At 35.0% G+C, this 13,176-nt stretch overlaps 1 protein-coding gene and 1 long non-coding RNA gene across 3 annotated transcripts; one reads left to right on the forward strand and one right to left on the reverse strand.

The window, feature by feature from the left end:
- The first annotated feature begins 7,013 nt into the window (after positions 1-7,013).
- Positions 7,014-9,428, forward strand: LOC110698633. 2 transcript variants are annotated; one of them, XR_002506758.1, is made up of 3 exons: positions 7,014-7,466; positions 8,573-8,763; positions 8,911-9,428. It is a non-coding gene; the product is annotated as an uncharacterized LOC110698633 (long non-coding RNA). The 2 variants fall into 2 exon arrangements; XR_002506757.1 differs by having other exon boundaries at positions 8,969-9,426.
- Positions 9,429-10,479: 1,051 nt separating this feature from the next.
- Positions 10,480-12,112, reverse strand: LOC110697323 (WRKY transcription factor WRKY24-like). The gene is made up of 2 exons (XM_021874708.1): positions 11,223-12,112; positions 10,480-11,089 (listed from the first exon to the last, which is right to left on the reverse strand). Exons 1-2 carry the CDS (start codon positions 11,540-11,542, stop codon positions 10,978-10,980), a joined length of 432 nt encoding a protein of 143 aa, XP_021730400.1. The 5' UTR covers positions 11,543-12,112; the 3' UTR covers positions 10,480-10,977.
- Between the last annotated feature and the right edge of the window lie 1,064 nt (positions 12,113-13,176).

The following is a 13,176-nucleotide window of genomic DNA, read 5'->3' on the forward strand; positions in this document are numbered from 1 at the left end:
GGTAACTACGGATTTCGGGTCGTGGCTGATGTTTTTCAAATGGGCGAAGACAACTACGGTTTGGTGCGTCAGTTGATGTACATCGAAATTGCCTCTAACCGAAATGTTTATCGTCATGTGTACCAGGATGACTTGGATGGCGCTCTGCGGCGTATCCGGTGGGAGGTGGACCTTGCAGTCAAAATCATTATTTTGACGCGCCCCTAGATCTGTTTGTCGTTGCAAACATTTACAAGTGTACAGTCATGCATTTCGGGCTGGGATTGCATAGTCGAGCTTATTATCCTTGTACCACAATTCTCCCTTGGCTTTCGCGTGAGACTGTCACTACAGCGGTCAGAGAGGTAGCTATTGCGTTTCTTGGGTCGTCATACAAACATTTCATCCGACTAGACATGTCATCCGATTTTCCCGTGCCACCGATTATACCTCAGTGGTACACCATTCGCACAACGAGCGTAGAGGGTTGGGTGCGCTATATCATGACCGGATCCACGAATGGAACACCCTAGCTGCCTTTTAGTTTTTCATGTTTACATTGTTTCTATGTAACCTTATTTGTACGTTGCTATTTTAATGAGAACATTAATTTTTTATATTGTATTGCTTACTACATTTATATGTTGCATGGGTAAGTTGCGCGGATCCACGAAAGGTTATGTCAAAATGATAATATGTCAAAGTTGAAAGCTAAAACAATAATCTAAAATGTTACAAACTTAAAACATAATGTCCAATTTAAAAAACTAAAATGATAATATTTAAAGTGCTCTACAAATAAAATGCCAAAACCATCAGTAATCCCTCTTGGACGCCGACTCCCAATGCGCAAGGGTCTGTTCCAAACTATCAACAGCAGCTCTCACTGTTGCACTCATGCTGTCCTTCTCCAGAGAGAGTTTCTGAACGTCTTGCATTATCTTTCCCATCCACTACATACAACAAAAAATAAAACATGAAATACAATAAGAACATATAAAACTTAATTAAAAAACAACGATAAATGTTTTATGAGACATACCGCTTCCACGGCAGTAGGCGGTGGCATATAATCAGCATCGTTGTGGTCGAGATCTGCAATCAACCTCGGGTGCGAATACCGGTTGAACCATTCCATTTAGTAGTGGTCACACATGGGAGGAACCCCAGATGGCAGCCTCTGCAACTCCGCAGTCCATAAGCGGGCAACCATCGAAAACTGGTCCTACGTCCCAGTCATGATATCCGGCCAATGCACGACGTAGTCCTTCGACGATGCGGATCGGACCGCCTTCATCGGGCATGCCGGGGGAGGAGGGACAACTTGGACAAATCCAAGCTGGCGAAGACAACGCTGGGGCATGTACGCCTCCACGATCTCACGATACTGAATGAGTCCCGTGTACAGGGTCCTGGGTACCCTAACACTAGGGTTCGGGCCGAAAGGCATCCAGTTCACCTGCACATAATTTTAAAATTTAGTAACATGAATATAATAAATGCATATAATAAATTGTAGAAATAATTTATAAACTCTACCTCTAAGGGGGACAGCCTGTCAAGCAATAACCGTATCGATCGGAGGCAGTCAACAGACTTCTTTTTCGAGCGCGGACTCCACGCACAAGCACGCAGCATCCCCTCATCAATAGGAACCGGGTCACGATGTGGTCGCAATGCAGGAAAGTACTCGTATATTCATGTCTGCAATAAAGTCAGACACCCTGTGATACCTGCCGCGTCAGCCCGACTAGCAAATCCTAGCTGGCGATACAAATACGCCAACGTAGCCGATCCCCAAGAAAACTGGCCTACACTATCGGGGTCACACGCCTCAACTATGTCGCGCGGCCTGAGCTTGTTTCCGCCGCTCTTATCTAGAAACAAGGTACATCCGAGGAGTAGAAAAACATAAGCAGCCAGCTGTGCATCGTGCGTCCTACGTGCACTGGGGTACAAACACCGCTGCAACACGGATGCGGTCTTCACACCGCCGTGTTCCCAAACACCAAGCACCTAGGTGTACAGTGCAGCCCTGTCCACCGCCAACAACTCCGCCAGCAAATCTGTCTGATCCGCATCAGTCACAGCACAAAGTCGTTTACCCTCAACACGAATCCCTAGAATGGCCTCGACGTCATGTAACATGATCGTCATCTCACCGAACGGAAGGTGGAAAGAGTTTGTATCCGGCTGCCATCGCTCAACGAAAGTCGTGATCAGCGTAGTGTCTATCTTATCGTGCATGGTGGCAGGAACGTGATTCACCCCAGTACCCTCTAATCGCTCGAACATCTCGCTTTCCGCCGGCCAAGCCTCAACCCATGTACGCAAAAAGCTACATGTCTTTTCCCGGGTATGACATTTCAACAAGCCCGTAACTGAAGGCCTCTCCTGGTCCTCCCAAATACGGGTAGCTATGTGTCCTAGAAAGCTAGGAATCACACTCCCGTCTACAGGCCCACCGGGCACCTCACTCCTAACAACCCAAGAATCATTAACGACCCTCGACCGTTTCCTGCTTGCCCCAGACACAGTGGACGCAGATGATGTGCCAGATCTACTAACAAACCTACCACCCCTACCCTTACGCACCTCTACCATATGTGTCTCGTACATGTCATCAACCCTCTGAATGAATGGACCGTAATCATCATACGGTCCACTCCCATCGTCCACATCCTCATCCTCATATGCGTCCTCCTCCTACTCCTCCTGGTCACCCTCCTCAGCATCATCATCGTCATCGTCATCCTCATCCCGACGGTGGATCCGTTCTCTACGAGCCGAGGCCGAAATACCACGGGATCTAACATGTCTATGCCCCGACCTCTCCACTGAATAGCTTCTACTAAGAAGCTCTAGATTCTTCCCCGCACCATGACGACCCAGTGAATTCTACAAAAAATTAAAAAATATATAAACATACAAAAGTTTGTTAGAAAAATAAATAACTACAAACACATACAAAATACCAACACTTACAACATATCGTCATGTTTATAAACATAAAATTAATAAAGATTATAAAAAATCAAACACATAATAAATAAATAGGACACAAAACAAAAATTTCAAATTATTTCAAATAATTAAACATAGAAAAATATTATACAGCATACACAAATACACACATAATACCCTAATGTATTACAAAATTTCTGATTTCCAAAAAAAAAAAATTATTTCAAATAATTAAACATAATATATATATATATATATATATATATATATATATATATATATATTACACATACACAAATACACACATAATACCCTAATGTATTACACATTTAAAAAAAACAATTACACATTAACACAAACAATTTCCACATACTACATCAATTAAGACATAAAAAATGTTTACACATCAAACATAAAAAAATTAAACATTAACACAAAAAATAAATCTGATTTTATAAAAAATATATATACTAGATTTATAAAAAATAACACATAAAGTTAATAAATATTTAAAAAAAATCAAACACATTAACAAAAAAAATTAGACATAAAACAAAATTATTTAAAATAAATTTTTTTTTTGATTTTCCAAAAAAAAAAAAAAAAAAAATTTAAAGGCAGGTGGGGCGCCTGGCCAGGACGCCCACCCACTGGCGGTGGCGCTAGATCCGGCAGCCATAGCTAGTGGGCAGGCGCCTGAACTGGATGCCCACCCATAGGCAGAGGCGCCAACTCTGGCAGCCACAGCCTATGGCCTGGTGTCTGGTTTGGACGCCTCTCCGGTGGCTGGGCTTCCAAGCCAGACGCCACGCCACCGGCGTTGGCTGCCGGAGCTGGCGCTCCACCTTCGCCCTTTAATTTTTTTTTTTATAAAAAAATTATTTAAATAATTACCTTGCCACCAGGTCGCCGCCTTTCCTCCGCCGCCACCTCTTTCCCTTGCCGCCTCGACATTGTCGTAATTAATTTTTTTCAGAGAGGTAGATTTTTCTGATTTTTTTTAGAGAGATGTAGAGAGTGTTTTTTTTAAAAAAGAAAAGGGCAATAAAGTCACTTCAATACAAATTTGTGGGCTTTATGTGGAGATTTGCAGGCGATGTTTAGCGATTCACTTGTTTTTCATGTCTTACCAATTATTGCATTTGAGGGGCCCATCAATTGTTGTAGTTGGGTGGGTTGAACTAGGTTATGGCGATAGCGTGATCTAGGAATGTCCATTGAATGATTTACTTATTTTGTATCTCGATTCGTGTGGCTTATGATGACAGTGTAAATTACGCTTGAGTTGATAAATCAATTAGCCCCGATAGGTGGTTAGATTGTGCTTTAAATCATTGACATGAGTTGCTTAGTTCACATTTCGATTCAATTCCATGCTTTGTTTATGCTTGATTGAATGCTATACCTAAACCATTTCCCTTAGTGCTTTTTTTATTTCTTGTTTTTAGCATCTTTAGACTTTAGTTTACATTTCCCCTATTCTGGACTAGCTTAGTTGTTGATAACATTTGGTGGTGTTTAATCGTTCCCTGCGGTACGATCCCTATGCTTGCCTTATACTCGTATTAGGTTTGTTTATAAAATGTATTTGATCTAGGAATAGACAATTTACGGCGTGTTTATTCCCTTGTCATCCTACTATTATTGATGAAGTGACCCCATAAATGCTAAGTAATTTAGCCGACCTCTGTATTACTTAGTAGGTAACCCCGTTATAACTTAGCAATTAAGTAACTCCATTAATAAATAAGTAACCCCTATATTACTAGACTAACAAGTAACCCAGTACCTCACTTTTACTAACAAGTGACCCCATTTTTTGTTAATTAACAAGTAACCCTTATATTTAGTCATAGTGCAACGAAGAACAAGAATTTAGAGGAGAGAGAATTGTAGAAAAATGCAATGGAGGAGAGAGAAATTCAGAACACAACATGGCAGAAGCTTGAATTTCAACAAAGATTCGTGAATATGTATGGATACTCAACCCCTACGAAATAGTAATGCCATACGAAATACACTTATAACAAACACACATATAACTCGTACAAATGTAGAGAATTTAGAGGAGAGAGAATAAAAGAAAAGTATAGGAGAAGATAGAATAAAATAAACTGCAGGAGGAGCGAAAATAAATAGAGAGAAAAATTAAAGAAAACTGGAGCAAAAATTAAATGGAAGTGACAAGTCTCTCATAGTAGTAATGACGGTTTGGGGAAAATAAGAAGGAAAGTGGGAAGTTCAAATAAAACGGTTGAAAATCTAAAATAACGGGAAATTTAATGGGTCTGTTAAATTTTAGATGGGGTTCGTAATTTGTTGGGCTTGAAACGCTATGGGCCTTATATTGTAGTTGGCCACACCATGTGGCCAGCTTCATACAAAAAAATGTATATTCGTTGTACCTAGTATATCATTTAATATTTTTATTTTTTTAAAAAGTGTGAATTTCCTCTCATTTGCTATATATTTAGATTGAATTCCTAATTTTAAAAGATAATATTTTATATTTAATTAATTTAAACTCTAAAATCCTATTCATTAATTTTGCTTATGTGGCATTTGAATCATTTAATTTTAAAAGAAATTACAAATCTCTTATTTAATTGGCTATAACTAAAATTTATAATTCTACATGGTGCGTTAAGAAACTTTAATCCTACGTGGCTCTCTAAAAACTCAGGAAAAAATCCCCTTTATATATATACTAGTTTTGTGTCCGAACGATGCCCCAATGGTTGATAAAATTTTTGGATAAACTTTTTGGTTTGAATGTTATATACGGTCATATAATCCATTTTGATAATTTAGGATATTTAGACATACGATATCATATCGCTTATTTATATTATAGTGTACTTTTTGTAATTTTTTTGTAAATAGATATCTATGTTATTATTGATTTGAAATTATTTTTATTGAACTTAAGTTATTTTTACTGAATTGAAAGTATTTTTATCAAACTAAAATTATTTTTACTGATTAAAACTTATTTTTACTAATTCTTAATTATTTTTTAGAAAATTAATAAATTATAAATGGATCTTATATTAAGGAACTTTTTAAAACTAATTTTATGATGGAAATAGAACCTAGTTATAGGATATTTATTTAATGTAATGATTAATTTTGTATATATGAAAGATTGAAAATATATCGATAATAAAACTATATATAATATTTTTATCTTACAAAATCTATCAAAAATTCGCTTATTTAGCATCATATGTGTCATAGTAAAACATATTTGTTGCTAATGTGACACGACATTTGGTAAATAGTTGAAATGTCAAGTGTCACTGTCTCATGGCCTAGCTGCAAGACCAGCTTTATTTATTAGTGACTAGTTTTGTACTTGGGCGATGCCCAAATGGATGATAAAATTTTTGGATAAAATTTTTGACTTGAATGTTAATACGATCATATAATCTCTTTTGATAATGCAGGAAATTTAGATATACGATAGCATATCGCTTATATTTATATAATAGTGTACTTTTTGTAGTTTTGTTTGTAAATAGATATCTATGTTGTTATTAATTGGAAATTATTTTTATTGAACTTAAATTATATTTTAACTTATTTTTATTGATTCTCTATTATTTTTTTAAATAAATTAAATATTATAAATGGATCTTATTTTAAAAAACTTTTTAAAACGAATTTTATGATAAAAATAGAACCGAGTTATACGATATTTATTAAAAGAAATAATTTTTTATATATATGAAATATTAGAAGTATATCAATAATAAAACTCTATACAATATTTTTATCTTCAAAAACCTACTTCAAATTCGCTTACTTAGCATCATATTTGTCACAATAATACATATTTGTTGCTTATGTGGTGCGACACGTGGCGAAAAACTTAAATGTTAAGTGTCGATGTGTCATGGCCTGGTTGCGAGACCGACTTTAATTATTAGTGATATGATATATATATATATATATATATATATATATATATATATATATATATATATATATATATATATATATATATATATATATATATATAAATGGGATCATGTGAGAACTCCTCCTTTATGTGAGAACTCATTATATGTGAGAACAACTTACAGCCTTTAGATCAATCAAGATCCAACGCTCCATATCTACTCCTGTCAAAGTAATGGCACTATTGTAAATTAAAGAACTTTCTAAGTTGTATATAATAAAGTTTATAAAAATCGTTCTAGCTCTTTCTCTCTCTAAAATTGGTGCAGCTGATATTCTCCCTCTCTGACATTTTATCCCCAAAAATGTCGACTTTAATTCCTTAAAATTTCTACTTCAATTCTTATACATTTTGTAGTTTATTGTTCTAAATACTGATTTCGATCTCCCACAATCGAATGTTGTACGATCTCCCACATTCGAATTAAAGAACAAAAACCCTAGATTTATTGAATTTCAAAATAGTTTCAACATAGATTTAAACCACCGTATCCGACGATCTTCCAGCGAGGTGGTCACCAACATTTCTTTCGGATCTAGCTGAAGGGGGCAAAGCTTCGAAGGTTAGTTTAATTTTATCTTCCATCTTTAAATTATATATCTATTTGGTGTTTCAAGCTATTTCATACCCTTTTGTTCTTTAGGTCTATACTGGAGTCGAGGATTTGAGATTGTAGAAATAGCTTCATGGGTCGGTGCTTAAACTAGACATGTATGGTTATTGTGAGGGAGGAATTGAGGATGCACGTAAAATGTTCGATAAAATGTCTAAGCGAAAAGCTAAATGTTTGAAGCTTTGGACCCCCAAGATTGGTTTTTTCAATTGATTAGAAAAAAAACCCTGAAAATTGAGTACTTAATTACAAATTGAAGATTGTAATACAGGGTATAATCTAATTTTGTTGGAAGTTTTAATGTTTGAACTTGAATACAGCCAATTGTCATAGATGTTCTCTCGAATTTTAGCTTTCTTTTTAGCAACCAATTTCACCCTTTTTAACAGAATGTTGTTCTTTTTTCATAAAAGTACAAATTTTTTATTTCTGTTGCTGGGAAGAAGCAAGTAAGCATTAAAAAGGTATGAAGCAAGCTGTATAGTGTATAGAGAGAGATTGTGATTTGATTGGGCGCTTCAATGGATAAAGAACTAATTATTAATATTAAGAGGATGTGGGAATTGTAAAGGATGGTTTGATTGAGGAATTTATATTCTGAAGTATGAACAATGTTGAGAGGAGAGGGTAATTTGCCATCTACCAAATAGGGAGAACTCAGAGAAGGGTCTTTTTGATTACTTTCTGGTCAATATTATTGCGTTTCAGCCAATGTTATTTACGTGATCTTTAGGGAAATATTGCATTTTGCTTCTTGTTAGTTCTAATAACTTTGTAGTTTGTATACTTGGCTGATTATAGATAAGCTGTGCTAATGATGTTGGTGGGTTAGAATGTTGAAAAATGAGTTCTGGCCCTTCCAAGATGTAAATTATGGCTCCAGCAGATAAGAATATGCCGTTAGTAGCCTGTCTTGAATCTCTTCTATCCTTTGCAGAGTCTTTTTTTTTTATTTTTTTTTCCTAGAACATCTAGAAATCAGAGGAGTAACACTGCATCATAATTTATGAAAAGCATTTTATTAATTAGTAAAATTGGAACTGAGGTGATTGTAGGTTACTTCTGTAATGGCTATATCCCAACTGAGAAACTCTAGGCTTCCGCTGATGAATCTAATAAGAATGAATGGAGTACCTATACTACAACAACTACATCTTGAAGAAAAGTTGCTTCGTTCTTCATCTGATAATTGGTGTATCATCAATGATGGAACACCTGATCCTACAGTTGTCATGGGAATATCAGGGTAAGTTCTTTTCCTAGTGCTGGAATCCTTTGAGCATAACAAGTAGCTTTGCAGTTTAGCTTTATAATACTTGATGTGAGTGTGCTAGGATTACCCAAGGTATGGTAACGTGAAGATTATGAAAAATGCATTCTCTCGTTTTAACAGGTGCATGCAATATATGTGCATGAATTATGTCAAAATAAATACTTTTACCTCTCTACAGTGGCCATGATGCGCAAAAGGAAGGAGGGTTTTTTTGCGTCTATTTAACAAGAAAGGAATGACCAAGAATTTACATATATGATTCTAATACCATTCCAAGATTGACCAAGAAAGTATTGACCATCTTGGCATTAGTGTAGTTCTGAGCTCCTGTTATGTGCTTTCTGACTTAATGCCTGAAACAGAGCCTAGATATTCCTGAATCTACAAATTAATCATTAGGTGTAATATATACATTGCTAGTCTGATGTGTAGTAGTTGAATTTGATGACAGGGAACTTCTTAATACCTAATATTAAGCTTTGGCAAATGATTTACTTTAGATTTGCAAGGTTCCTCGAAGATGTGAATTGCTTAGAAAATTAGCATGATTTCTTGAGCTATTCTACTTGACATCGTAATTTGGTGAGGTCTTTTGCTGTTCATGCTATCAGCAATAATTAAACAAATGTTTGCTCATTTGCTGATTTATTCTTTACTAATTTGTCAAAAATGAGCAAATAATTTGGCAAAATGAGCAATTAATTTTTTGCTCATTTGTCAAATGAGCAAATGATTCTTGCTCATTTTGTCAAATAAATGCTCATTTGTGAGTGTGTTTGAATGTTTTAAATACGTTAGCCTACTACCTCAAGGGTAGAGCATTGTGCAAATGCACAAAAGATGTGTGTTCAAATCCCGCGTAGGTTCATTTATGTAAAGTGGAGACACAAGTTTGTATGAGATTTCAATTGTAATAACTAAGTTTATATAGTTATAAATCATTTCAAACCAGTTTTTTGCTCATATAATTTAGTACGAATTTGATTTTTTTTTTTAAATTAATTTTGTTTATAGAGATAACCTATGTAGGAATTGAACCTACATCCCCTATGCATTTGCATAGTGCTCTACCAATTGAGCTAATAGGTTTTATCATATGTTTTAAATCATTTTTATGTTATGAATTTTTAATCAGTTCATTTGATAAATCAACAAGGAATTGTTTGCTCATTTGATAAAATGAAAAAAGAATTGTTTCTCATTTGATAAATGAGCAAAGAAATACTTGTTGATTTAATAAATGATTAAAGAAATGTTTGCTCATTTGACAAATGAGCAACTAACTATTTGCCATTTGACAAATAAACAACTAAGTTTTTGTTCATTTTTTAAATTAGCAACTAAATATTTGCTCATTTGACAAATGAGCAACTAACTACCTGCTCATTTCCCAAATGATCAAAAAATTGATAGCTCATTTTCCAAATGATCAAACAAAATGTTTGCTTATTTTACAAATGAGTAACTAATTATTTGCTTATTTGACAAATGAGCAAACTAATGATTGCTCATTTTACAAATGAGCAAAGAAATGTTTGTTGATTTAATGAATGATTAAGGAAATGTTTGCTCATTTGGTAAATGAGCAACTAATCATTTTCTCATTTGACAAATGAGCAACTAAGTTTTTGCTCATTTGACAAATGAGGAACTAATTATTTGCTCATTTGACAAATAAGCAATCAACTATTTGCTCATTTGATGAAAGAGCAAAAAATCGATTGCTCATTTTCCAAATGATCAAAGAATTGTTTGTTTATTTTACAAATGGTTGCTCATTTTACCACCCACTTGATGCTAGCCTCAGCTACCCTGCAATACACCACATGCCCAACTGCCTAACGCACTCAACAACAGCTAGTGACACGGCATCACACCCATCCTCAAACATCCCGGGTTATCATCAAATCAATCATACATTAATTAGCCAAGTAATGAGATTAAAGCCATTCCATCATCATTCATTAATATGTATTTTTTTTATTGCCTAGACCTAAAATGCATAAAAAAGGCAGACAAATTTTTATACAAATATGTTCACTTTTTATATACTAAAACTAGCCAAAATCCAATACTAACTTTTTGAACCAAAAACAAGATAATAGTTATAATAAGGAAAAAAGTATGAATTTACCTTGGATTTGGATTTCCCTTAACAACTTTCTGACCATATTTCCTCCATCTATATCAATCATCCAATATATCAATATCACTTGTTGTTTGAACTACTACTCTTGGCTCTCTCACTACTCTACTCCCTGGTGCAGTTGACATACATTCATTCTTCACTTCTCCTCTCCTAATTTCACATAAACAAATCAAATTATTAGCATTAATCATAAATGGGATTGATCCCAAGATTTTAATCGACTAATCTAGTTGACATAATAGGGGAAAAAAACATAAAATCATGAGTAAATTAAAAAGTATACCATCTTTTAGCCTCAGGCCGATCAACATCGTCAAGATTAGTCCCAACTGATCTACTCCTCTGAGAACCAACCTCATCATCGGCCATCGAAATCGACGAATTCTCTGGTGTAGCAACGGAATCCATTTGCCCGGATGATGATCTCTGTGGGCCCAATGAATGGTCATGGTAACCATTAGATGATTGAGGAACAGAACCTTGCTGAAAAGCTGCAGAAGTGGAGGATCTTCTGGTGTTTACAGACTTAGGATGATTATGAGTACCCTTGTAAACAATCTCAGTAATTTGACCATCAATTGCCCTTTTAATCTTCTTCTTCATTGGACAATTTGGAAATGTACACTTGTAATAACTCCTTGGATTTTCACTCCCTTTTACCTATTTCTGCCCATATTTCCTCCAATTGTAACCATCCTCTGATTTTCTTTGTTCTCTTATAAATTGAGTTGGTTGGTATGACGAATTGAGCTGTTTTCCTGCCTTCAATTATCAACTAAAATACCAATATTTAACTTTTAAAACTAGTCCTATCAATTACAGCATAATACGATGCATTCATGCAATAATCAGAAACATGATTAAACAACAAATATTCGACATCATCTACAGCAATTATCAAACCGCATGTACCCTAATTTATCTCAGGTCGAATTTGTCGTAGCAACAACAACAAAAATACAAATTCCAGATAAAAATTGATCATTTAAATTCGAAAATCAAAGCGTTAATTAATAAACAAAATACAATGAAATCAACAAGCAAAACAATTAAATCAAACAACAATCTCCGGAAATTCGCCAGTCAAATTACTAACCTACTAGCGTCGGCAACAGGAGCAATGCTGGAAACAGTACGATTGAAGAGGATGGCGAGGAGAAAGAAACCGCCGACATAAATAGGCAAGCTACGAGCGACATTGTCGTTGACAGAGACCCGGTCAGCAACCAAATTTTTGGTCGGTTTCGGACCATTGTAGCCTTCCGACTATACAATAAGCTCCAATGTTGTAAGTATAAAAGCTTGCAGAAAAAGCTTGAGGTCCAAAAATGGCGTAAATAGAAAGAAGGGAGATAGGAAGTACCTGGAAAGAGTTGGAAATGGAGAAGCGCGGGCAAGTTGGAGAAGATGACGGTGGTATCGGAGAGGTCGTTTAGGAGTGCAACAAATGGAATGGATATGGAGGTCGTTTGATGTGAGTCGTTTATATATATATATATATATACGGGGAGGTTCCGCTAAAAACAGAGCTTATGGTGAAAACTAAAAACAAGCAATCTTAGCCATTGGATGTTCACTAGATAATCTGATGGTGTAAAACAACCCAGGGGTCACTATATACAAAAATAAGGTAATTATATCAAGTTATACTAATTTTGATGACATTTGCACCGAGGTCACTATATATAGAAATATGGTAACTATATCAATTTTTACAATATTTACTTAGAGGTCACTATATACAAAAATAGGATAATTATATCAATTTTGACCACATTTACATAAAGGTCACTATATACAAAAATAAGGTAACTATATCAATTTTGACCATATTTATATAGAGGCCATTATATATTAAAATGACGAAGGTCACTATATATAAAAATAAGGTAATTATATCAATTTTGACAACATTGACCACATTTATAAAAAAGTCACTATTTACAAAAATAAGATAACTATCAATTTTGACCACATTTACACAAAGGTCACTCCCCAATCTCCTACACTTCGCTTCCATATACCGACTCTTTATCTCCAAATCCTTGACATACATCTTCTTCCTTTCCCTTGATCTCATTGCGACATCTCTATTTCTCAATTGTCTGAAACAAAAACCATCTCACATTGTTACACAATCTTCGCAATAGAGACAATTCAATAATAAATGCTCAATTCCAATAGCAAACAAATTATCCCAGTCAATATGGATGAAGGATCTGCCATAAAACTCTCTC

The sequence above is a fragment of the Chenopodium quinoa genome, unplaced genomic scaffold (assembly GCF_001683475.1).
Source record: "Chenopodium quinoa cultivar QQ74 unplaced genomic scaffold, ASM168347v1, whole genome shotgun sequence".
Taxonomy (NCBI): domain Eukaryota; kingdom Viridiplantae; phylum Streptophyta; class Magnoliopsida; order Caryophyllales; family Amaranthaceae; genus Chenopodium; species Chenopodium quinoa.